This window comes from Athene cunicularia (genome assembly GCF_003259725.1).
Source record: "Athene cunicularia isolate RWA chromosome 20 unlocalized genomic scaffold, athCun1 chr20_part1, whole genome shotgun sequence".
Lineage (NCBI taxonomy): Eukaryota > Metazoa > Chordata > Aves > Strigiformes > Strigidae > Athene > Athene cunicularia.
The window spans coordinates 12,646,510-12,671,741 of NW_020799125.1; the positions used below are offsets into that span (position 1 = coordinate 12,646,510).

The 25,232-nt window shown below is 53.7% G+C and overlaps 1 protein-coding gene across 1 annotated transcript in view; it reads left to right on the forward strand.

Annotated features, from left to right (window-relative positions):
- The window catches only part of MYH7B (myosin heavy chain 7B), a 27,888-nt gene extending 3,459 nt beyond the window's left edge, over positions 1–24,429 (forward strand). The window contains exons 6-42 of the mRNA XM_026862152.1: positions 1,030–1,126; positions 1,968–1,991; positions 3,865–3,957; positions 4,703–4,766; positions 4,888–4,986; positions 6,047–6,150; positions 6,692–6,830; positions 7,826–7,944; positions 8,752–8,901; positions 9,242–9,412; positions 10,103–10,282; positions 10,370–10,502; positions 11,009–11,085; positions 12,488–12,575; positions 13,037–13,154; positions 13,766–13,889; positions 14,406–14,542; positions 14,977–15,232; positions 15,777–16,019; positions 16,398–16,574; positions 16,911–17,056; positions 17,620–17,710; positions 18,328–18,717; positions 19,127–19,253; positions 19,692–19,810; positions 20,057–20,253; positions 20,436–20,785; positions 21,329–21,453; positions 21,730–21,845; positions 21,972–22,164; positions 22,257–22,460; positions 22,565–22,690; positions 22,846–23,016; positions 23,343–23,447; positions 23,811–23,906; positions 24,070–24,207; positions 24,303–24,429. Of these exons, the coding sequence (XP_026717953.1) occupies positions 1,030–1,126; positions 1,968–1,991; positions 3,865–3,957; positions 4,703–4,766; positions 4,888–4,986; positions 6,047–6,150; positions 6,692–6,830; positions 7,826–7,944; positions 8,752–8,901; positions 9,242–9,412; positions 10,103–10,282; positions 10,370–10,502; positions 11,009–11,085; positions 12,488–12,575; positions 13,037–13,154; positions 13,766–13,889; positions 14,406–14,542; positions 14,977–15,232; positions 15,777–16,019; positions 16,398–16,574; positions 16,911–17,056; positions 17,620–17,710; positions 18,328–18,717; positions 19,127–19,253; positions 19,692–19,810; positions 20,057–20,253; positions 20,436–20,785; positions 21,329–21,453; positions 21,730–21,845; positions 21,972–22,164; positions 22,257–22,460; positions 22,565–22,690; positions 22,846–23,016; positions 23,343–23,447; positions 23,811–23,906; positions 24,070–24,207; positions 24,303–24,311 (5,296 nt within the window). The 3' untranslated portion in view covers positions 24,312–24,429. The remainder of the gene's footprint in view (positions 1–1,029; positions 1,127–1,967; positions 1,992–3,864; positions 3,958–4,702; positions 4,767–4,887; positions 4,987–6,046; positions 6,151–6,691; positions 6,831–7,825; positions 7,945–8,751; positions 8,902–9,241; positions 9,413–10,102; positions 10,283–10,369; positions 10,503–11,008; positions 11,086–12,487; positions 12,576–13,036; positions 13,155–13,765; positions 13,890–14,405; positions 14,543–14,976; positions 15,233–15,776; positions 16,020–16,397; positions 16,575–16,910; positions 17,057–17,619; positions 17,711–18,327; positions 18,718–19,126; positions 19,254–19,691; positions 19,811–20,056; positions 20,254–20,435; positions 20,786–21,328; positions 21,454–21,729; positions 21,846–21,971; positions 22,165–22,256; positions 22,461–22,564; positions 22,691–22,845; positions 23,017–23,342; positions 23,448–23,810; positions 23,907–24,069; positions 24,208–24,302) is intronic.
- The last annotated feature ends 803 nt before the right edge of the window (positions 24,430–25,232 follow it).

The window sequence follows — 25,232 nt, forward strand, 5'->3', positions numbered from 1 at the left end:
CCCCCAGCCCTGGCAGCTGTTGGCCCCCCCGTCCCTTCCTGCCCAGCCTGCCGCCGTGCCAGGTGACAAAGCCCGGTGCAGGCCTGGCGGGCAGGCTCCCCCGCACCCCGACAGCTGCGGGAGCTGCCATGGGGTGCCCCGACTGCCGGCGTCCTCCAAGGAGCGGGGGGGAAGGAGGAATGGAGGCCAAAGCCAGAGGGAGATGGCGGCGGCGGCTGGAGGGGCGGCGGTGGGGGAGGAGGGTGACGTGGGAGGGTGTAGGCCAGGTTGATTTCAAGTGACATATAGATAAGGGCTATATAAAGGACTCTAAAGGACCCTACGCCGCTGCCAGGGGCCATGGACATTTTTAGCCTCGGCCATAGCCTAATTAGGAAAGGCAGGGGCTGCGGAGAGATGCTTGGCGCGTGTCCGGTGGCGGCTCTGCTCCCCGGCTCCCCCCCAGCTCTTTGTGATCTGGGATTACAATAGGAGAGCAGCTAACTATAGGGATGAGCTCAGCGGGGCCACCGGCCGCCCACATCCCTCGCCGGGCACACCGTCCCCTGCACTCGGGCAGATTTCACCCCCAGCGTGGTGCCGCCACCATCTCCACGACCCCCCAGTAAAGCGGGGCGTGCTGAAACTCCCCTGTGGGAGCAGGCGAGGCTGGTTCCTGGCTGATCCCTGACAGCTGAAGCCCCGGGGCCAGGGCCGTACAGCCTTGGTGGGCACCGACACCTCCCACCATATCTGCGGAGGGCAGCTGACCCCCCGCGGCACCTTCGAGAAGGCCGGCAGAGCGTGGGCTCGCAGCCGGAGGACACGGCGAGGATGGAGCTGGGTTTTGCTCCAAAGACAAGCCCCAAAGACAAGCACGTACAGCCCCAGGCTGCAGGGGATTGAGAGTGCTGGCCTTCCTGTCCCTCCAATACTTTGCTTCTCCCTCCTGGCATGATGAGTGGGGCAGCAGGTCGGCAGGGTCTCTGTCTGAAGTGTTGCCTGTTATTTGCCTCATGTCCTTGATCTGTGTATTTCTGTTACTCTAAGCGGAGAATCTGGTGCTGGTAAGACTGTAAACACCAAGCGGGTCATTCAGTACTTTGCCATTGTCGCAGCCTTGGGCGACACACCGGGCAAGAAATTAGTAAGACCCTGTCTTGAAATGAGTTCTTGCTGTTTTCTTCCTTTCTTCCCCCTCCCCCCCCACCGTATTCTTCTTCTTTTTACTTTTTTTTTTTTTTCTTCCCCCAACTTTTTGCATTTGGAAGCGTGTTTTGGTCTGACCCACCCAGGGCTTGGCTTTTCCCTGACTTTTGAACAAGCAAGGCTTGAAATTATTCTGCTCAAGGGGAAATGGATTTTTTTTTATGTGGCTGCTCAATCTGTGCAGCTTGGAAGAGGTGCTTTATATGCCCTCTTTATCTTCTTCTTTCAACACCCCACAGATCTTCCTAAGGAGCATTAAAAGAATGGAGTAAACCTGCCATTTCCCACCTTGTCTTTTTTAAGCCTTGCTTTTCATCCTTTTCTCCTTTTTTTCTCCTCTTGTTCATTTTGACCTTTTTCTACCTTGTGCTTTTCTTGCTCTTGTTTTGATTCTTGCATTTCTTTGGTGCTGGTTATTTTTGAGCTGCCCTTGCAATTGCTTATTTCTTCTTGATATGCTGAGTCTCCAGCCTGCTTTTCCCTTGCAGAAGCAAAGTGGCTGCTTTAGGTGTCATAAAAGCAATACTTCAGCATTATTTTCTTTACTCTTCTTTGGGTTTGGATTTAACTGTTCTTGCTTTTTGATGCATTTCTTTATTTTCTTGAGCTAATCTATTTAACAACTTTTTGGCATCTCTTCTAAAGTTTAATCCTCCCATTTTTTTTCTTGGACTTTTTTTGGCACTAAATGGTCATGCCCTGCTTTTCTGACCATGCTTCTTGTGGTTCTTGCCTGGCTTTTCTGGATTTCTAAAGACAATTTTCTTTCCTTTCTCTAGGCAGCTCTTGCCACTAAAACTGGGGTAAGTGTTGTAGACTCCTAATCTTTAATGCTGAGGACAGAGTTCTGCTGCACCACAGAGCTATGGTGGGGTGATAAGGAATGTTGGTGTAGAGTATCTGCCTTGGGTCAGGGAGCAAGGGCTGCCCCAGCACCTGGGCAGCATTTAGTTACCTGCCATAGTTTGAAGCTTTGGTGTTTCATCTCTTAGTGACTTTCTACCTTTCTGACTCCAACCTCTCCTTCAAGGGATCATTACTCTTCAAATGCTCGTTTCTAACCAGCAGTGTGTTTGCCAGTGGGTGGCGTGGGCTCCTCCAAAGGTGAAACCACTCTCTGAGCCGTTGGTGCCCCCCCAGCCTGGAAGCCCAGCTGAGGGTGGCAGTGCTGAGAGGCAGAGGAAGACCCTCTTTGCCACGGGCAGCACTGTGCTCTGGCTACAGACCGGGGTCCTGATGATGCCTGGACATGCCACTCTCTGCAAAGACCTGAACTGGCTCAGCCCACCACATTGCAGGCAGCTGATGTCCTTCTTTGGGGCGCATTTCTGAGGTGCTTTCTTGGCTCCAAAGAAGCAACTGAGTGCCTTCAGAAATCCAGCAAAGGGTCAGTCCCTGGCACTCCCAGCACCCCAAGGGCTCAGCTGCATCAGCAGCTCAGTCCTACGTCCTTGGCCCCCGGTTTCTGTCTGAGCACTGAGGGACAGCCTTCAGCTGAGGCACACACTTGGTTGTGGGATGCTGATTAACACTCGAGTCTCAGACCACGTGGGCAAACTGACTGAGATAGCTGGGGGGCTGAATCTGTGGGTCCCAGGGCAGCCCATGGGGCAGCCCCCACTGAATCTCACATGCCAGGCAATTTAAGATCAGGCTGAATTTAAAGATGACAGATCAAAGGATTTCCAAGTGACAACATACAGTTTGTCAGTAAGGTTGTGATTCACAGCTGCTCCCTGTCCCTTTTGCCCTTCACACGCCTGGAGCTGCAGAGGTGGGGAACAGTCGTGGGCCCAATATTAAAAAGACAGTTCACCTCTTGATGGGCAGAGCCCAGAGCTGGTGTTTCCCATCTAAAGAAAGCCCTATGGACTATGATGTGTCAGAGCATGGGCAAAAACTCCCATGAAAAATCCTGAAGGTGCCTGTGCCACCAAACTCTACTACTGTTGGCAAACCCCACTGTCCTTCGTGTGGCTTGGCACAAGTCTCTTGCTTCTCTCCTTGAATTCCTGTCCTGCTTTGCCTGCATTAGGTGGAGACTGTCTCTTTATCTTTGAGCTGTGCATGTGAAACACGAATGGAAAAACAAAGTTAGGGAAAGATTAATCTTGGGGCTTGCTCAGGAGAGCTCCAATGTCAGCAGATCACACCTGTGACGTGTTCCCCTCACACTGTGACCCTGCTGTGCATGTTGTTGGCGTAGGGAGTTGTAGTTTCTGGATTTCTTCATTTGCATTGTGCTCTGATTTGAACTGTCCAAGACTTTGGGTTGGTGAAAGAGGAAATGCCTGGCATAGTCAAAGGGCCTGAAATGTTTCAGACTGCTGTGGTGACAGTGTGCACTTGGTTTACATATTGTAGCAGCCTTAGAAAGAGGCTAAGGACTGGTTTGCGCAGAGGAGACAGTAGACTGAATCTTCAGAGGGACCAGTTTCGGCAAGGAGAAGCCCTCAGAGAGCACTTCTGCAAAAACCTAGCTCTACTGACCTCTAAACTGAGCTTCGTTGCTTCATGAGACAGGGAGGTGCCTCAGGAGCAGCAGGCTCTTAGAGACAGCTAACGAGCAGAGCAGGCAGATGGTGCAAGGAGCCCCACTCTGTTTCCCTGTGTTGTTGGTAACAGATCCCCTCCAGCTGGGTGGGAGCTGACACTTCCTTTGGTTTTGTTTTCCAGGGCACCCTTGAAGATCAAATCATTGAGGCTAACCCAGCTATGGAAGCTTTTGGCAATGCCAAAACCATAAGAAATGACAACTCCTCACGTTTTGTAAGTGTCCTAGAGAGCCAATGTGCTGACTTTATGTAAGCTGAATGCATCGCTTGTGGTATTGTGCTTTTGTACGGTGTGAGCCAAAGGCAGGAAGCTAGCTCTGCTTCCTAGGGGGACTGGGCTTCTGAGGCCGAGCTGCTTCTGCTTACATCTGTGCAGAAAATGGTGCGCTGGTCAGAATGAATCGCCCTGCGGGCACAGCCTGTGGCTGCTTACAGGACCAAAGTTGAGAGGGCCAGTAAGTATGGCCTAGAGTGCTGGAGCTGGGACAGATAAGCACACCTCTTCCGAGGAACATCATCTTTTTGACTAAGCCCAGCCTGGATCTGCTGTGGGATGCAGAGCTCACCAGCCACAGGTGGCTTTGATGTCTGTTCTTGTGCCTTGGAGGGAAAGAGTGGGATTTCTCAGCACACCACAGAGCAGGAGACTGCAAGCAGACTCAGTATCATGCTTCCCCACAGAAGTGTTTAGCCAGGACAGGGATTTATCTGCTGTGAGTGAAATTTCTGCCTGCCTAGTGTTTAAAACCTTAGGTGATGCTGTCTGACCCTCTGTATGTTACAAACCAGAGAACCCCACCCAACTGCCCCTCATAGAGCTCAGTATCTTGCCTGGCAACAGCAGAAGCCTAAGAAGTGTGAAATTACCTGTGTCTTGTAGTTGTTTGAGGTTTCTAGGAGTTGTTCAGAATTGTACCTTGGTAGCCAAGCCCAGCACTTACTTCCTTGCATGTTTTCAGGGCAAGTTCATCCGGATCCATTTTGGCCCCTCAGGGAAGCTGGCCTCTGCAGACATAGACATCTGTGAGTAAGCATGTGCCAGCTGCCATGGGGAGGGATTTCATCTCACTATTTGTGCCGGTGCTGGGTTGGCTCCAGGAAAGAACAAGCCCTCCTTTAACCCCTCTGGCCTATTTGATTCTAGATCTTCTGGAAAAATCAAGAGTGATTTTCCAGCAACCCAAAGAGCGAAGCTACCACATCTACTATCAGATCCTCTCTGGGAAGAAACCAGAGCTGCAAGGTAAGGCTGCCGAAGCTGCAGCATGGCCTTTATAGCATGATGGCCTGACAATAGCCACAAGGAGCTCTGTTGTCAGCTTTGGGGTCCACAGGGAATGAGCAAACCTAGTTCACCATGCAGTTACTGCCCTTGAATGCTTTGCTAGCTGTGCAGGATCATGGGACTGGCAGATAGTTCAGGGTGGAATGGATTTCAAGAGGTCATCTAGTCCAGCCTCCTTTATCCTCACAGACTGAGAAGCCAGACTTTCTGCAACTGTCTAGGAGCAGAAAAGTGGTCACTCAGGGCCTATCCGCAGAGTGGGAGTGTGTACATAAGCACAAAGCTGCCTATGCATGGAGTACTCATAGCCGGGCAGGTGCAGCACTGACCTCAGCATGTGCAGGCTGGATATTTACTCATTTTGGGGTAGGGGGGGAGCATTTTGAAGCCTACTCTGAGCTGCTTCAGCCGTGCTAGTAAGGTGACCTATTTCAGATGAGCTTGAAAACAGCTGCACAGCTCAGCTGCATCAGCAGCCCTGGTGTAGACATATCCTAGATGTGTTCCCCAGGATAGTGCCAGCTGATCTGAATTTGCACAGGGACAGTCCTGTGCCCTGAGCAGCCCCTGCTCTCCAGGTGCCAGGTGACATGGAGTGCAGAGGAAATCTTTCCACACTGCAGAAAGATGGCTGGCACTGTCCCCTGGGGTAGTCAGCCTCTTGGCTGCAGGCTCTTGATCTTGCTGCTGGCTGGAGAACAATACCTTATTAGGCAGGTCTGGAGAGCCGTGCAGAGCAGTAATCTTATCTGGTGGTCACAAGGACATGGATGGCCACTTTTAAATCAGTCTGCAGCCAAGCCATATCCCAAGATAGCAAGTAGGAGGCACACCACAGAAGAGATGGACCCATGTGTGGACCTGCCTGGGCTTGAAGAGGCTGTTCCTCCCACCAGCTGGTGCCCTCTAGTTGAGGCTGGTGAAGTGTTACCTCTTCATCTGTGTCCAGGGTTGTCCCTCTGCTCCAGCTTTGTCTCTTGTCAGATTGGCCTCACCCTCTGCATGTCTTCTCCCACAGATATGCTGCTCCTCTCCCTCAACCCCTATGACTACCACTTCTGCTCTCAGGGTGTAACAACTGTGGACAACCTGGATGATGGCGAGGAACTCATGGCGACAGATGTACGTGTACTTCCTTCACACTGCACAGCCTGAGCCAGGGGCCTGGGAGGGGGCACAACCTCTTTCCGGGCAGACACGGGGACATGTCCTGGCTTTTCTGTGTCACTATCTAATTTAGCAGTGAGTTCCCTCTGGTTTATTGTCTCTATACATGCTGTGAGCCTATGAGAAAGAGCAGAGTGACTCTGATCCCCATTAGCAGTCTCCTCCAGGCAGAGAAGGAAGAGTAAATCCCTGCATTAGGAAGGGCCTGTAGCACATGAGCACCTCCCTTGGCTCCCACGAGAAGATGAGACCTCAGCTCAGATAACCTCCTGCTTGTGGATGCTAGGTTAGTCCTTTTGCTTTCAAATAGATCTTGTGGGAGCTGGATTCACATTCAAAATCCCACAGACAGGATTCTTTGGCTAGGTGCCCACTGAATAGAGCACCCTACCTAGAGTCCCAGCATAGGGAGAGTGCTTTAGGAGATGGTGGGAAGACCAACCCTCACCTCAGAGTGGTGATTTAGTTCTATCTATACTGCTTTGTCTCTCCTCAGCACGCCATGGACATCTTGGGCTTCAGCAATGATGAGAAATACGGCTCCTATAAAATAGTGGGCGCTATCATGCACTTTGGCAACATGAAGTTCAAGCAAAAGCAGCGAGAAGAGCAGGCAGAGGCTGACGGCACTGAAAGTGAGTTTGGCTCCATGTTGCCACATCTGCCCAGCCTGGGCTGGGCATGAAACTTCCTCCAAGGGCAGATTGTGATAACTTCCCTAGCCTGGTCTGTGAAGGTCAGTGCACATGATCCCAAGAAACTGCACTGCCTCAGGACCTGCTGTAGGTGCACAAAGGGGTTTGCCTTGGGTGGGCATATTTAGGACAAATCATAGATCTAGAGAATAGTCAGGCTGCAGAGCAAACCTGAAAATTCAAACAAGTCAGAGCTCAAATATTTGCCATTGCTTTTGCACTGCTGCATTATGCCTGTCTCCCAGACGTAACAGAGCAAGCTTCGAGGAGAGGGTGACTTTCTAGCATGTGGAAGGATGAGAAGGGTGAGCCCTCTCACTTAACTGGAAGGCTTAAGCAGCGGCTGTATGTGAGCTGAGGCAGGAATCCAGCAGAAATGATTGCCTGGATCAGGCCTTGTCATACTAACATTAGGAAGGAAGAGTTCCTGTTGCCTGAGGAATGTCAACACAGGATTCAGCTGCTATCTGGTAATTCAAGGACATTTTGTTCTAGCAGTGATTTCTCTCCAGAGGTGATTTTCTAGCTGCAATCTGCTATTAGGAGTCTATGAAAGATAAGCAAGAAAATCACCTCTTTTCTGTTCAGTTCAAGTTCACTGCACAGGAATCCAAGATTTCACTGGAAAGTTGTAGAGATCCTCAGACCAAGAAAACTCAAAACGCTGATAGGTGCAGATAAGGTGCATCAGGTCTGCTATGGCCATCTCCTCCAAACAGTAACTTTTCAGGCAGGAGGCCCAGACTTTGACAGTATCATACAATATCCAAGATGGGAAATCACAGTAGACACTGGAGGAAGACTCTGGAGCAGGTGGAAAAACAAGTATAGTTAGCAATGATCATTAGAAGAGTTGGGATTTTTTGTTGGTTTGGGTTTGTTTTCCTTCTTTGTGCTTCTTTGCTTGTTCCTCATACCTTTGTACTGTTTCATAGGTGCTGACAAAGCTGCCTACCTCATGGGAATCAGCTCAGCTGACCTCATCAAGGGGTTGCTCCATCCTCGTGTGAAAGTGGGCAATGAATATGTGACCAAAGGTCAGAACGTGGAACAGGTGAGTGTGCCAGGACACGGGCTCCCTGCTCACGCCGGTATCTGACTCCTCTGCCAGCAGGACCATCATGTAATGTTCTCTGCACAGGGTGACTGATGCTTCAGTTCGCTCTCTTGCATTTAGGAGGAGACTCCAGAGAACATGAGAAGATATATCCATGGTTACCGGCTTTTAGCAGCTGGTAAAGTTGGTGGCAGAGCTGGCAGATAACTTTGGATATTAACCAAGGCTGGAGGTTCTATTCAGTATCTTTGAAATGTGGGTTGGATCACAGCCAGAAGTCCACTTTCTATGGATCTGCTTCAGAAACAATCACTTTCCCATGCAGAGTTCAGCTCTGGAATGTAGAAAACTCATCTAAATACTCATCTAAAACTAATCTAAATTGATCTTGTGGGAGACTCGAATGCACCAAAAATGTTTCCAGCCACATCACAGTTAGGAAACCAAACCTGGCCTGAATAATGCAAGCCAGTCCTCAAGTAAAATTCAAGAGGACTTTAGGAGCTGGTGTCTTATCCAAAGTGAGCTGTAGACTCCTGCCATGCACAAGGTTTCTGAAAATATCACTTTAGGCTGAATCTGTATCCTAAGACCTTGGAGGCTAAGACCAGGCCAGAGACACAAGAACAAACTTGTGAGCATGTGAAAACTAATTTTGGAGCATATATTGTAACCATGAACTCCCTGGATCTGTTTGTCTGTCCTTTCTGTGCCAAGAGGAGCTCTCTTCTTCAGCCTCTAGTTCCTACAAAAGCAGGAAGAAGCATAAGGGCTCAATACCTGCTCTATGATTTGCTTTGGCAGGTTGTCTATGCTGTGGGAGCTCTGGCTAAAGCCACCTACGATCGCATGTTCAAGTGGCTGGTGACTCGGATCAACAAGACCCTGGACACCAAGCTGGCCAGACAGTTCTTCATCGGAGTATTGGACATTGCAGGCTTTGAGATCTTTGACGTGAGTTCCACAGGCCCCTTGCAGTGGGTTTGGGGGAATGTTGTAGCTAGACAGCTCAGTCCCCTAGTGTCTGACAGATCTATCTCCTCCAAGAAACTGCTGGCCTTGGTAAGAAAAAGAGCTCTTGTCTGAATTAATTTATCCGAAGCAAACAGGCAGCTAGCAAGGACTGTTCTAACATTGCTGTGAGCACATCTCCAATGATTCCTGGCTACCTGCTCTGGTAGCAATTCAGCTGAGCCTAGCAGAGATCACTTTTCACACCCAGACAAAGCAGAAGAGTGAATCCCTTAATGTCTGAAGCTCCTCCTTCTGATGCAGGTTTGTTTTGTTCTTTCAGTTCAACAGCTTTGAGCAGCTATGCATCAACTTCACCAACGAGAAGCTGCAACAGTTCTTCAACCACCACATGTTTGTCCTGGAGCAGGAAGAATACAAGAAGGAAGGCATCGAATGGGTCTTCATTGACTTTGGCCTGGATCTGCAGGCTTGCATCGACCTGATTGAGAAGGTAAGCATGAGTCAGGGCACAGGAATAGTACTTCTGGTAGGTGGCTTGTCTGCAAAGACTGGAACAGTGAGAGGTGCTCTGCTGCCAGGAATGAAACTATTCCCTCCTCAGTCAGTGACAAGTGCCCAACTTTGTTTTCCCCACACTTAGAGCTCAGAGCCTCCATCCCACTGAGTCCTTTTTGACTTTGGTTTGGATTTATGAAAAGTCAGAAATTCTGTTCCTACCCACTAGTGAGCCACAAAACCTGGTGCAGCCTTTTCCTTACAGTGATCTCTGACCCATTTTTTCCTACCCACTTGCTGCCCCTCATTGCCTCTTGAGTACGTGCTTATTCAGAGCAGTTTGTATAAAAGATTTCCACCATTTCTGGGAGAAAACTCACCTTTTTATTGGAAAGGTTGCAAACCTGTCAGGATACTGAAAAGGATCTCCCCTTCTCAACAATCTGATGGACCTGGGGAAGCCCTTATGTCTTGCAAGCCTGGCCAGTCCTACTTGAACACCCTGGAGTACACCAGTGATGTCTTGCCCCATGGTCAGTGTCTTGCACCATTTCTCTGAATGAGAACAAAGACTCTCAAGTCAAGTCTTGCCTCACCTTGCAGAGTGGCACAGAGAATCCCTCGTTCTGGGATGGGACATGGCTACACTGAGCTCAAACCTCTTTATATCCCCTTCTTCCTGCAGCCACTGGGAATCCTGTCCATCCTCGAAGAGGAGTGCATGTTCCCGAAAGCCTCTGACATGTCGTTCAAAGCTAAGCTCTATGACAACCACATTGGGAAGTCGCCCAACTTCCAGAAGCCCCGGCCAGATAAAAAGCGAAAATATGAGGCCCACTTTGAGCTGGTGCACTATGCTGGTGTGGTACGTCCCTTGTCAGCTCTTCTGCAGCATTCACACCTTCTCCCTTGCAAGACTGTCTTTACCTTTGCCTCTCTGCTCTGGTGACAGGTGCCATACAACATTGTTGGGTGGCTGGACAAGAACAAGGACCCTCTGAATGAGACAGTGGTGTCTGTGTTCCAAAAATCCCAAAACAAGCTCCTGGCCTCCCTCTATGAGAACTATGTGAGCTCTACTTCAGGTGAGGAACAACCTTACCCCTTTTTTGACTTCGGCCTTTCCCTCCCTTTGCAGCAAAGTCTCTTCACCCCCATGCCCAGCTGTTGGTGCAGCATTCCTGCAGCTAACAGCCTGGGCAAAGGGAAGACCCTCACTGACCCCTAAAAACCCCTCTGACCTGAGTTGGTGGGTACTCTGGACATGCAATGCTGGCCTAGGGGCTTTAGGTGGGTGGTTAGGACCAGGCTGAGCTTGTGTGGTGCTGTAGAGCTGTCCTGGTGGTCCTGTGACGTGGGATGTGTGAAGGGGTCTCCTGTTACCAAGAGCTGAGGAGCAATACCCAGAGTTGGGTGCTGTGGGAGATGTTTTTGATGGCCTGCAACTTTGCTCTGCAGCAGGGCACTACAATCTCTGCTTCACAGAGTTCAGGGGCTGTGGGCATTTCAGGGGTGGCTGGGGGTGCTCCTGAGTCCTTGAAGCCAAGCAGATGCTTTGCTGATGTAATTAATCAATATTTCAACCCAACAGAGGAACCTCACAAGCCAGGAACCAAGGAGAAACGTAAAAAGGCAGCTTCTTTCCAAACAGTGTCACAGCTGCACAAGGTAAGAGCCAGCCCCTCATCCAAGGCCATGAGGGAAGCATGCTCAGTGTCCCAGTATCAGTCCCACTTCCCTGCCAAGACTCTGGGGTATCTTGCACACGAGCTCCTGAGGCCTGAAGAGCCACCACTAGGCAAAATCTCCTAAGACCCTCTTGTCCCTGGGCAAGGGACCTGTGCCTGCTGTCCCAGCCCTGTCCCCACACTGCTAGGGAAGGACACGAGGCTCCAGGCTGGGAGAGCGATAGCTCCATTTGAGCTGGGGCTTGTGCTCCTTCTGCCCACGTGATGCTTGAGCTGCTCGGCAGCTCCTTCGCCTTTGAGAGAGCGGCAGTTAAGACTTGTAGTGATGTTTAGATAATGTATTACATGAACATCACTTTAAGTCTGTGCTACTTCTCTCCTCATTCTTGTCGGCGGGAAGGACAGCCTTTGGGCAGAAGAAAATGGAGGAGGATCTTACGGGTCTCTGAGCAGGCAGCTCTCTGCTGTCCTGTCCAGGGAGGTGACTTGAGCTATTTTACAGCTCAGGATAACACACACCCCCATTCCCATGCTTACCACAGGAGTTATTTGTCCACCCCAGAGCTTAAGCAACTGGAAAACAGCACAGAGGGGTGTGTGAGCCCAAAGCTATGTTCAGGGAGACATGTGACTTTCTTCCTTCTGGACAAGTCATGGGACTTGGGGAAAGGTGTCTACGTGGAGCTGTGGGAAAACATTCCTTTGCCTGAGCTGGTCCTGGACAGGCTGAGTCTGCATGAGCAGGGGAAGGAAGTCTGGAAAGGTCAAAAGTGCAGATGCCTTTCCCACAAGAAAAGGCAGGGCTTTGTCTTGGCTTGAGCCCTGCCTTGGAAAGAAAAGGAGGCCCAGGCTGCATAGGCAGAGCCCTTTATCACAGACAAAGGGTGTGGGCAGCACTGAGGAGATGCAGGGAAAACCTGATGAGATGAGGACTGCAGCCAGTGTGGGTGCCAGCACTAGATTTGCTGGTGGAGCACAGGGCTGACGGGCACCAGCAGAGCTGTATACCAGGAGTATGCTCAGTCCTGTATTCCTGGCTCTCCTCTGCAGTAAAACTACGTACAAATACTTGGGAAGTATCTGGCTCCTTTCTGGCGTAGCAAAGCCTGCAGGTGCCATTTGGCCAGTGCATCTGCCAGGCCAGTCCCCTCTGCCATTGCTCTATTGCATCCATGGTCCTGCTACGGGGCTGGGGATGTCCCGTTGGCAGGATAGCACAGAGAGCAACCAAGCAGGAGGAAATACCCCCTTTCTCATGAAGAGTGGTAAGGGGGTCTTGGTGTCTGCTCTCTCCCTGCCTGTGGGGGGAAGGGGCTGGAGAGGAGTGTTGTAGGGGAGTAGAGCTGTCACCTTGTGCCTCATCCCCCGTTTCTGCCTTACAGGAGAATCTCAACAAGCTGATGACCAACCTGCGCTCCACTCAGCCCCACTTCGTCCGCTGTATCATCCCCAATGAGACAAAGACCCCAGGTATGAATGGAATGAGACAGCACCATGGCAGTTCCCTTGGGTGACATCCACACGTGGGAGCTGTCAGGGACTCTTGCACCCACCTTCTCCCCAGCCTTTTTCTTGGAGCAGTTCAGCTGCCACTGAGACCTGACCCCATCTCAGTGTGGAAGCCGCTATGACCTGTGCCAGTCTCCTCTACGGGGGAGAATGAGTTTCACCAGGCTCCCATTTTGGCTATGCATTGACGGTTGGGCTGCCTTGCACTTGTGTATAACTGCGGGCACGGATGAGTCTTTCAGGCTGACTTGCTCTATCCAAGGCCCAGGCTGCAGCACTGGTGCTCAGCATAGGCCTACAGGACAGGTTAACACCCATGTTCAAAACCACGGGCTGTTTCCAGAGTTCAGACCCACGCTGCAGCTCCATTTCCCCTGCTCTCTTGGGCTGAGTGTCTGCTTCATCTCTGTTCTCACCCATAGGAGCCATGGATGCCTTCCTGGTGCTGCATCAGCTGCGGTGTAATGGTGTCCTTGAAGGTATCCGCATCTGCCGTAAGGGATTCCCCAACAGGATCCTCTACGCAGACTTCAAGCAACGGTAACTCCCTCTTCTCCCTTGCTCAGCAGCCATCATGTATTCTGAGGGGACACAGACTACCCTGACCCGCTCACCAGCTTGTGCATGGCTGGTCTGAACCATCACAATATACCCAGTGTGTGCACAGTAAGGGTAGCTCTGCTGCTGCCTCTGTGGTGCCAGATGTGGATAGTTTGATGCCAGACGTGATGAGACATCATGGCTGGTGATGTCTGAGATGCCGATTGCAGGGCTGGTGCAGGTGGGTGGTGGCAAGGTGGAGGTCTTCCAATCCTGACTCAGATTTCTCACTGCCCTTGGGATCCTTTCCATTCTCCAGGCTGGTCCTGTCTACCCTGTTTGGCCTGGGCCTGACCAGGCATAGCAAGACCAGTGGCCTCCTCACGCACAGTCTTCCTTGTGTTCAGAGACTAATATCTGGCAGGGTGTCTGCTCTGCAGAAGAGCCCCTGCTGTGCCTTGGAGCTCCTGGTTCGTACGTGGCTCCAGCCTGTGCTGCAGCAACATGCTTCCAGGGAAACCTGGCATGACTGGGCTACAGGGATGATAATGGAGCCATCAATGCTGTGCTGGGATTCTCTTGCATGTCCTCCCTCTGCTTTGTTCCTGCAGCTACCGTATCCTGAATCCAGCAGCAATTCCAGATGACAAGTTTATGGACAGCAGAAAGGCCACAGAGAAGCTGCTGAGCTCGCTGGAACTGGACCACTCACAGTACAAGTTTGGTCATACCAAGGTTAGACCAGGCAGCTGGTCCTTGGGAAAGAGACATTGCCCCTCCTGTCCCTCTGCAATCCCAGTTTGCTCTCCATGCCCAGCTTACTCTCTGCCTGGCCACAGCCCTGCTGAAACCCTGTGCTCTGCAGGTTGCACATGGCCCTTGAAGGGAGTGATGAGGGCAGAGGAAGATGCAGGCTGGGAAGAAGCAGGTCTGAGCAGAAGGTCGCTGCTGCCTGACCTCATACCACCCAGCACAGCAGCTAGCCTGCCCCAGGGAATGAGATGTGCTCAGGGCAGCCAGATCTGGTGCTCAGCAGTGCCTGTGCCTTGTGTGGGTGCACCTCCAACCAGTGCAGAGCGTGGGTCTGTGCCCATGCAGGGAAGGCACCTGAACCTGCAGCATGTAGCCCTCAACGCTCTGTGTATCCCTGCTTTGGGACACATGTAGCCCAGGTCTCCCTGGTAGGTTTTGTCACCTCTGAAACCCCTGTCCTCTCTGCTGTTGACTCTGTTCTCACTCTCTTGCCTGCAGGTGTTTTTCAAGGCTGGTTTGCTGGGCATGCTGGAAGAGATGCGAGATGAGCGTCTGGCCAAGATCCTGACCATGCTGCAGGCCAGAATCCGCGGGCACCTCATGCGCATTGAGTATCAGAAGATCATCAGCAGGAGGTGGAGTGTGGGGGGGGAGAGGCAGAACTTTGTGTGTCTCTTGTTTCTTCTGTACATTTCAGTGGGTTTGACCTGTGGGGCTTGCCCATGGCTGGCAGTAGTTGAGTATGGCCCTGTCCTGAAAGGATGGAGGCAGACCTGTAAGGTCTGGCAGAGGCCTGGTAGGGAGGGCCAGTGTATCTAGGTGTGGGGGAGCCTTTGGTTTCCACTGAAAGATTCAGAGGGATGCAGACTTGAAAAGCCAGGCAACACCACCCATCCCACTAGGGCTATTACAGTGTGCAGACAGTATGCCATTCATTGAACATACTGCCATTTGTGCTGATGGTGGAGAACAGAGGTGTCCAGGCCTGCAAAAGCCAGGTCTCTGCTGCAGTGAGGGTGGTACGCGGGGAAACTACACCCATGATTATACCGTGCTTGAATCCCTCCAGGGAAGCCCTCTATACCATCCAGTGGAACATCCGGGCCTTCAATGCTGTCAAGAACTGGTCCTGGATGAAGTTGTTCTTCAAGATCAAGCCTTTACTCAAGTCTGCTCAGACTGAGAAAGAAATGTCCAACCTGAAGGAGGAGTTCCAGAAGCTGAAGGAAGCTCTGGAGAAGTCTGAGGCTAAGAGGAAGGAACTGGAAGAGAAGCAGGTCTCCATGATCCAAGAGAAGAATGACCTGGCTCTCCAGCTGCAGGCAGTGAGTGCCCCACCATTTCTCTGGAGATGTAAAGATAATGCAGGGTCCATCAGTAGAAGGAACAGAGTGTGCTAGATCTCTCCTTCAGCCTCTTGCAGTTCTGAGACCCTCTCATTGCCACAATCTGCTTGAAATGCAACATTAGACTCGGTGCAAACCTGAAGCAATGCCACAGACTTGCCATCTTAGGGCTGCTGTGAGGATTCACACTCCCCTGGCTCTGGAAAGTGTAATCTCACAGCGGGGTGGGAGGGATGGCAATGTTTGCTCACCAAACTGTGGGTAATCTGTGCTGTTCCTTTGCCAGGAAGTGTCAGACCAATGTTTCTGGATTTAGCTGCTGTTAGCATTAGTGGTTGCCCCATGGACCTTGAGAATGAGCAGTGGCTAAAGCTGTCTTTTGTTATACACCTGAGCACCTTGGGCTCTCTCTGCCCCTTCCATAAGGAGAGCTTCAGCTCTGGGCCAGAATAGCATGGCTGAGAGCCTGCTGGTATGCTCCTGGGGCAGTGGATGAGCACTGGCTTTCCTGTGCCTGTCCCAGGAACAAGACAACCTGGCAGATGCAGAGGAACGCTGTGACCTGCTGATCAAGTCCAAGATCCAGCTGGAGGCCAAAGTGAAGGAGCTGACAGAGCGTCTGGAGGATGAGGAGGAGATGAACTCTGACCTCACCGCCAAGAGACGCAAGCTGGAGGATGAGTGTGCAGAGCTGAAGAAGGACATTGATGACCTAGAGATCACTCTGGCCAAGGTGGAGAAGGAGAAGCATGCCACAGAGAACAAGGTAACTGACCCTCGCTGCAGAGTACAGCATCGTTGCCCTGGGACCTCAGTGCAAGAGAAACATCAGGGACAAGGCTGCTGGTGTGTGGGAGCTGAGACAGGGCAGAGTGCAGAGGGGTGGGAGAGGGAAAAACCCTCTGGCGTCCTGCCTCATTGCACAGAAGTGGTATGGGCAAACAGGTCTGTGCAATGGCAAGTGGTTTGGGGCAATGACAAACCACCTGGTTGAACCAGTCTGGCCAAAGGGGAGAGGGACTGGCTGCTGCTGTGGTGCCAGGCTGCTGCTGATCATGGACTCAAGCCTTTCTTGGGTCAGTCTGCTTTGCATCTCCTCTCTAGGAGAAGATGCACTCAATTTTTTTTTACCTCAATGATCTAGGTTAAAAACCTGATTGAAGAGATGGCTGCTCTGGATGAGATCATTGCCAAGCTGACGAAAGAGAAGAAAGCATTGCAAGAGGCTCATCAGCAGGCCCTGGATGACCTGCAGGCTGAGGAAGACAAGGTCAACACGCTGACCAAAGCAAAGGTCAAACTGGAGCAGCAAGTGGATGATGTGAGTCATAGGCCAGTGACAGTGAAGCGAGAGAGGTTTGAGTCACACCTCCAGGAGACCCCAAGGGCTGTCTCTCAGTGAGACCTGGAGGGTGGAATCATTATCAGATCCCCATTTAATATGGCCAGTTGATGAATAACCCTATTGACAAGCTGCCCCTGAACCAAGAGGTGGTCTAGTGTACCTCATGGAGAGCAGTTCTGGGCTGAGGGAGACCAACTAGGCAATGGCTCTGGCTCTCAGGGGTGGTTAAAGTTCCCTCAGCAATGGACACAGGGAAGGTTGGGGCTACAGAAGGTCCTTTCCATCCCTATCCTGTCTCCTTTTGTTCTCCAGCTGGAAAGCTCTCTTGAACAAGAAAAGAAAGTCCGCATGGACCTGGAAAGAGCAAAGCGGAAGCTCGAGGGAGACCTGAAGTTGACACAGGAGTCCATAATGGATCTGGAGAATGACAAACAGCAGCTGGAGGAGAAACTCAAGAAGTGAGTGTGTGATATGTGCCTGGGCTGTGTGCTTGCTCTGCCGGGCCAGTGCCCACCTCTAAATCTGCAGGGGCTGCTGGGATGTGGCTTTGACCACTTCTGGTATGATCAGTCCAGGCAAAATGAGGGCTTGGTTTTCCTGGGCACTATGCAAAGATGCTGAGGGGCTTGTCAGCTGCACAGACTAATAGATCAGGGTGCTGTAGACCTTTTTCTGTACATGGGGTTGGAGAGGAGAGACTTGCCTTGCAGGATCCTAGCACAGAGCTGGGACCTCAGTTACCAGTACAGGCTTCATCACGCATGTCCCATTCTCACTGGGAAACGAGAACAACACCTCGGGACTGCAGAGGGAAAAACCAGCCAGGCTGGCCACTCCAACCCTCCATCAGAGCAGACCCTGTGCTGCTTCTTATCGCTGCGTTCCCTTTCCTGTGTGGCTTTGTTTGTCCTCTGGACCTGGGTGTTACAGTGCAGGGAACAACGTTCCTCTGGTTTCAGGAACTAGAGGGACTTGGCAGGACAAGTGTTTGAGCCAGAGGCTCTGCCTTCTTTCTGTCCAGGAAAGACTTTGAAATGAGTCAACTGAATTCAAGGATTGAAGATGGGCAAGTGATTGAGGCCCAGCTGCAGAAGAAGATCAAGGAGCTCCAGGTATGGTGGGAAGAACTGTTCTCACAGCCCAGGAGTCCTAAATTTCCTCAGATGTAATGTGCTGGGCAATCTGCATGGGCCAGTCCCTCTGAGCACAGGGGCATCTCCTTGGCAGAAGAGTGATGAAAAAAAGTTGGCATTGTTAGCAGAAGCAAATCCCTCTGCCAAATTGTGGTGGACTGAAAATTAAAGAATGAACTACTGAGGTGAACGTGAGTACCAGCATGAGGAACAGCTGCTAGGATGTAATTCTGTATCCCGTCTAAAACTTTAAATTCGGTGCCCAGACTCTGAAGATCCAAATCTAGTATGCTGGGCTTCTTCCTGGCAGACAGGCCCCCAGGTTCAGGCTGTTTCTATGGAGGCTTCCCACTGAGGGGAGGCTAGTATCAGCCTGGGACCTGGCAGCAGGGCACAGAGGAGAGCTGGAGCTCTGCAAAACAGGCTTCCAAGGAGCACCAGGCATGCCAGCCCTAGAGAATCCCAAAACAGCCCAAGTATTTGCTCCAAGCTGGTGGCCTGTTGCTCCCCAGTGTCAGAGGAGACACTTTGCTCCATTGTGGGGAGCAAAGATGCTGGAGCTTCACCATGTTACTGCCTTCTTCTGTCTCTGCCAGGCCCGCATTGAGGAGCTGGAGGAGGAGCTGGAGGCTGAACGTGCTGCCAGGGCCAAGGTGGAGAAGCAGCGGGCAGAAGTGTCGCGGGAGCTGGAGGAGCTGAGCGAGCGCCTGGAGGAGGCCGGTGGCGCGACTGCCTTGCAGCTGGAGATGAACAAGAAGCGGGAAGCGGAGTTCCTGAAGCTGCGGCGGGACCTGGAAGAGGCAACCCTGCAGCATGAGTCCACAGCGGCTGCCCTGCGGAAGAAGCATGCCGACAGTGTGGCAGAGCTGAGCGAGCAGATCGACAACCTGCAGCGCGTCAAGCAGAAGCTGGAGAAGGAGAAGAGTGAGATGAAGATGGAGGTGGATGACCTATCGTCCAACATTGAGTATCTCACCAAGAACAAGGTGGGCACTGGTTCTGTATGGGGCAGGTTCACCTCTTCTGTAATCATCAGTGCAGCTGGTTGCAGTGTGTTCAGCACAGCCATATCCAGGGGGTGTTGTCCTGGGTAGCTCTTTGTCACGGCAAAGTCTGTCTTCACTAGGTACAGCTTGTCCCTCTGTCACTGTGGCTGTGCTTGCAAGAGGTTTTGCTTGTCCTAGTCAAATCTAGAGGACCTGGGAAGACATTTCCTGGGAGACTGACTGCAGAGAGCCGCTGTTAGCTTAGTAGATACACGAGAGCTATGGCACAGGGGATCAGCTGAGCAGGGCACCAGCGTCCCGGGGCGATGCAGTCGCTGAGCCCCTCCTGGGGTAACGGTGTTCTCCGGGCAGAGCTGGCTCTCACACAGGCTTTGCTTGGTGCCTGTAGGCCACTGCTGAGAAGCTGTGCCGCACCTATGAGGACCAGCTGAGTGAGGCCAAGTCCAAAGTGGACGAGCTGCAGCGACAGCTGAACGATGTGAGCACCCAGCGGGGCAGGCTGCAGACCGAGAACGGTAGGTGGGGGCAGCAGCCAGGGGACATGTGGCTGCCCTGGGACTGATCTTTCACTGGGGCATGAGTGGGAGAGCTGTGGTTCAGCCAGGCACTGTCCTCCTTCTCCCAGGGACAAAAAAAATAGCAGGAGCTCATTTGGAGTGGAGGGGACTGGGATGTCTGTGTTATGCCTCCACTCAGGCCTCGCAGAGGTGCTGTATAGACCTCTGTGGTGATGCTAGTGGTGCGGGGGATGCGCTGTGATCTCAGGCATCGGAAGCCTTTGGCTCCTGCTGTGTACCTCTGCCCATGGGCCCAGCTTGCCTGGGTGGGGATACAGCTGGGACTGCTGGAGGGCTCCATGCAGCTGAAGGCTGCAAGTTCTTGGGGGGTGCAGGCTAATGCAGATTGCAGCCTTTAGGCCCCAAAGTACCTGTTTTGGCTCTGTTTGAACCCAGGGGAGCTCAGTCGGCTGCTGGAAGAGAAGGAGTCCTTCATCAACCAGCTGAACCGTGGCAAGACCTCATTCACCCAGAACATCGAGGAACTCAAGAGGCAGCTGGAGGAAGAGACCAAGGTGAATCTGCTGTGACATGGTTGATCTCTGAGTGACAAAGATCTTGGAGAATGCCTGATCCCCATCTCAGGAATCACAGTGTCCCACTGTGGGAGTGGCCCAGATTCTTAGACTGGGGAGGTGGGACATACATGCACACAACAGCCTCAAGGGCAGTTCTCTCCCACTGCCCCCAGTCCTGGTGCTGTGGCTCATGTCCAGGAGCCTGGGGCCAGCTGCTCTTTACATGAGCTCTCCCTTCCTCAGAGCAAGAATGCCCTGGCCCATGCCCTGCAAGCCTCCAGGCACGACTGCGACCTGCTGCGGGAGCAGTATGAGGAGGAGGTAGAGGCCAAGAGTGAGCTCCAGAGGAACTTGTCCAAGGCCAACGCAGAAGTGGCCCAGTGGAGAACCAAGTATGAGACAGATGCCATCCAGAGGACAGAGGAGCTGGAGGAAGCTAAGTGAGTCTTTGCAGGTGGCAGGTTTCTGGTCAAGGATGAGGCTTTCCCAGACCCCAGGGTGAGACTGCACCCCCCTGCCCGGACTTGAGAGTGTTTGGGCAGGCTGTGGGCTCCCCTCCTTAGAGCAGTGGGATGGGATGACAGTCGGCCTGGGAGCACTCACGGCTTGCTGACATCGGCAGGAAGAAGCTGGCCATCCGGCTGCAGGAGGCGGAGGAGGCAGTGGAAGCTGCCCATGCTAAGTGCTCCTCGCTGGAAAAGACCAAGCACCGGCTGCAGACAGAGATCGAGGACCTCTCAGTGGACCTGGAGCGTGCCAACTCGGCCTGTGCTGCCCTGGACAAGAAGCAGCGCAACTTTGACAGGATCCTGGCTGAGTGGAAACAGAAATATGAGGAGACCCAGGCGGAGCTGGAGGCATCACAGAAGGAGTCACGCAGCCTGAGCACAGAGCTCTTCAAGCTGAAGAATGCCTACGAGGAGTCCCTGGACAACCTGGAGACCCTCAAGAGGGAGAACAAGAACCTGCAGGGTAAGACTAGGCTCAGGCTCTCCCCTTGATTCTCTGCCCAGGGCCCTGCTCTCGTGGGCAGCATGTGTCCTCAGCCATGTGGTGGGACGGGGGTCCCATTTAGACAGGGAGCAGACCTTGCTGCTTGGCCAAACCTGGTCCTTTTCCTCCTTGGAGGGATATAGCAGCCCAGTCGGGAAGCCAGCATGTGTCTTGTCCATTTGATGGGGTCACTCTGGGCAGACAGGCAGTGTCACTGGTCTCTTGGTTGCAAATGATGCATGTTTTGGTGCTGAGAGTGCCATGGCTGTGGGATGATGCTGCCCCGGGGTGTTGCTTTTGGACAAGCAGGTGTCCATGGGTCTCTAATGCCTCTTCCAAGCCCTCATCTCCACCCAGGCTGCACGGGAGTGCAGCAGGGCTCAGAAATGTCCCCAGGCACAACCTCAGCTGCATTCCAAGGGGATGGGGAAACAGCCAAGCCTGGGCAGGGGGATGGGAAAGTCACCTGCGCGGGGCTGGCTCCACAGACTTGTTCCTGACCAAATGCTTTGTCCCTGCCAGAGGAAATTGCTGACCTGACTGACCAGATCAGTATGAGTGGCAAAACCATCCATGAGCTGGAGAAGCTAAAGAAAGCCCTGGAGAGTGAGAAGAGCGATATCCAGGCAGCTCTGGAGGAGGCTGAGGTGGGTCCCACTGATGCTTGCATGTGCCTACAAGAGCCACCGGACCACTCTGCACCCCTGGTTGCCACCGGTGCTGGCAGGGTCACAGTCCTGAGCCAGGCTGCAGCCTCCGGGCACCCCCGCCCATGGGGGTTGTGCAACCACAGCAAAGCACTGGGGGGGCTCCACCTGCCCTGCTCCCCACAGCTCCAGGCTGGGGGGCAAAGCCAGGTTGGGGTGGGTGACTGGGGAGATCTCCCCCGGGGGCCACCTTCTCATGTCTGCCTCTGTCTCTAGGGGGCCCTGGAGCACGAGGAGAGCAAGACACTGCGCATCCAGCTGGAGCTGAACCAGATCAAGGCTGATGTGGACAGGAAGTTAGCAGAGAAGGACGAGGAGTTTGAGAACCTGAGGTGTGTGTGGAAAGGGGATAGGCTGGGCCATCGTGGCAGGGTCAGAGCTGGTACTACAGCCCTGACAGAGCTGCCCCGGCGGGGGGTCCCCGGGCAGACGGGGCTGATGCAGCATCCCTCCCGCAGGCGCAACCACCAGCGTGCCATGGACTCCATGCAGGCCACGCTGGATGCAGAGGCCCGAGCCAAGAATGAGGCTGTCCGGCTGAGGAAGAAGATGGAAGGAGACCTGAACGAGATGGAGATCCAGCTGAGCCATGCCAACCGCCAGGCCGCTGAGTTCCAGAAACTGGTCCGCCAGCTCCAGGCCCAGATGAAGGTTGGATGGCCATGGGTGGGATGGGCTTGGTGCTGTCCCTGCTGCCAGCCCCAGCTCCCTCTTGTCCCCACTGACCCCACGCTGCCTGGCAGGACCTGCAAATCGAGTTGGATGACACTCAACGCCAAAATGACGACCTGAAGGAGCAGGCAGCTGCCCTGGAGCGCCGCAACAACCTGCTGCTGGCAGAGGTGGAGGAGCTGCGGGCAGCACTGGAGCAGGCAGAGAGGAGCAGGAAACTGGCAGAGCAGGAGCTGCTGGAGGCCACTGAGAGGGTCAACCTGCTCCACTCCCAGGTGAGTGACCACTGGAGCCCAGGTCTCTGCTGGCCCTGGAGCAGCAGGAGTCTGTCTGGCAGTGACCGGCTGGTCCCTGTGGCACTGCCCTGCTCTGTCTGCAGAACACGGGCTTGATCAACCAAAAGAAGAAGCTGGAGGCTGACATCTCACAGCTGAGCAGTGAGGTGGAGGACGCGGTGCAGGAGTGCCGCAATGCTGAGGAGAAGGCGAAGAAGGCTATCACGGATGTAAGAGCACAGTGGGGATGGTGCTGTGTGCCCAGCACCCTGTGGGGATAGTGTGTGGGAGGAGAGGGGATGGTCTCAGAGCTTCTCCATTGAGCCCTGCGTCTGGCAGGGATGCCTGGTCGTGTGGTGATGCCTCTGTCCTCTGGGCCTTGCAGGCTGCCATGATGGCAGAAGAGCTGAAGAAGGAGCAGGACACGAGTGCGCACCTGGAGCGGATGAAGAAGAACATGGAGCAGACTATCAAGGACCTGCAGATGCGCCTGGACGAAGCGGAACAGATTGCTCTCAAAGGGGGCAAAAAGCAGATCCAGAAGCTGGAGGCCAGGGTGAGGTGGCAGGGGCAGATACCTGGCTGTGCCACCTAGGAGAGGGCTCCTGGCACTGCCCTAGCCCCTGTGGCACCAGGCAGGGCCCTGGCACTGTCCCATCTCTCTGGGGCTAGGCTGTACCACAGTGGGACTGTGGGCAGGGAGGGGCGTCACTGAGGAGCTGTAGGCCTGGGACTGGCTCCAGGCCTTTGCTTGGGGTGGCTTAGGCTTGGCTGTGGCTGCTCAGATCAGATCCCCTCAGAGGGGAAAGCAACTTGGCTTCAGCTGGGGCTGGTGCTGGCCCTAGGGAGCAGAGGGTTGAGCTGACCCCTGTCCACCGGCAGGTGCGGGAGCTGGAGGGAGAGCTGGATGTGGAGCAGAAGAAGATGGCTGAAGCCCAGAAGGGCATTCGCAAGTATGAGCGGAGGATCAAGGAGCTGAGCTACCAGGTATGGCAGCACCAGGCGCAGCTCCAGCCCAGCAGGACTTGGCTCAACTCTCTCTGTGCTCAGACCCTTGTGTTATCCAACACCCCACTCCAGCCCAGCCCTGGATTGTTCTGGGTGCTGTGCTGTGACCAACAAGGGCGGGATCCCAGCATCTGCCACCTGCTCCGTGTCCGTGTCCGGCCCCTTTGCTGGCACGGCCTAAGCTGGGTGCTGGAGGACCAGGGGGCACGGGGCTGGCGGCTGGGGCGGGGGTCAGTGCTCTGTCTGTGAAGGGCACTGGCACCACTGGGCCTCCTGGGCAGCCAGAGCCTGAGCTGGGGGGGTCTGCTGGGGGCCCTGCTAATGGGGCCAGGGCATTTACAGGCTGAGGAAGATCGGAAGAACCTGACACGGATGCAGGACCTGATCGACAAGCTGCAGAGCAAGGTCAAGAGCTACAAACGGCAGTTCGAGGAGGCGGTAAGTGTCTGTCCCTGCTGCAGCTCTCCCCCTGAGCAGAAGGCAGCGCTGGCTTTCCGTGGGAGAGCTGCGAGGGAAAGGGGCCACGAGGTCAGTGTGGGGAGCTCCAGGCTGGTGACCCAACTGAGCCCCACACACCCACCTCTCCCCTCGCCCCATCTAGGAGCAGCAGGCCAACTCCAACCTGGTGAAGTACCGCAAGGTGCAGCACGAGCTGGACGACGCAGAGGAGCGTGCTGACATCGCCGAGACACAGGTCAACAAGCTGCGCGCCCGCACCAGGGAGGTCATCACCTCCAAGGTAAGGCCACCCCGCGCCGTGGTGGCCATGGTGTCACCTGCTACCAGTGCCAGGACCTGCCTCTCACCAAAGCCCTTCTGGGTTTTTTTTGGCAGCATGAGTAGGAGGAGCCCGGCTGCCCACCCTGCCCACTCCCCAGCTGCCTGCTGTAGGTTGGAGGGAAATGGCTGCAACAGCCACTGCCAGCTTTGCACCATGTGAATAAACGTAGCTCTGCCAGGACTTGCTCTGTTGTGTCTGTTATGGGGTGACTGGGGCCTTGGCCTCTGCTGCAGGAGAGGTGGGGGGGCAAGCTAGGGTATCTGGGGGCATCTTTCATAGCCAGGCAGGGGCAGGAGAAGGGCACAGCCACCCCCCCCTCCCTGCTCTAACTGCCTCCAGGCTTTAGGTGCATTTTGGGAAGCCCTTTCCTCACCCCTTTACACACACACACCCCCCCACACCCTCCAGTCCTGCAGGGCAGAGGGGTGTTATGGATTTGGCAAAGGGACTGCAAAGAAAGACATCACTCATTTCTTTAAAATAGATTTCTTTAATAGTTTCCATTTAGTATGTTTATTTGCAGTTAGTAAATTGGCATTCACCTGGGCATCACGAACGTCAGCAACCCCTGGGGATAGTGCAGACTTCCAGAAGTATTTGTTAGTGACAGGGGTCCCCCCTCCACCCCTGTCCCAGCACGCAGCCTGCTGCAGCCTCCACCGAAGGCAGCAAGCTCTCCCCAGTACCACACAGGACACTTCCTCCCCGTGCTCTCCATAAATAAGACAAAACAAGGATGAAGGACAGAGCTGCCTGGACCCTCTCAAAATGACTGGCGAAGCATCTGGCATGGACAGGTGAGCCCACAGGAAGGCAGCCCCCAGTTAAAACGTGCCTGTGACCCTCCTGCTGCTGCAGGCAGAGCCTCTCCCCTGAGCCCAGCACCCTCCCTCGGTGGAGGGGCAGCCCTGTGTTTCCTTTCCATGCCCTTCTCTGCAGCCAGCTCAGCCTCCTCTGTCAGCCCCACGGCCAAAGCCAAGCCA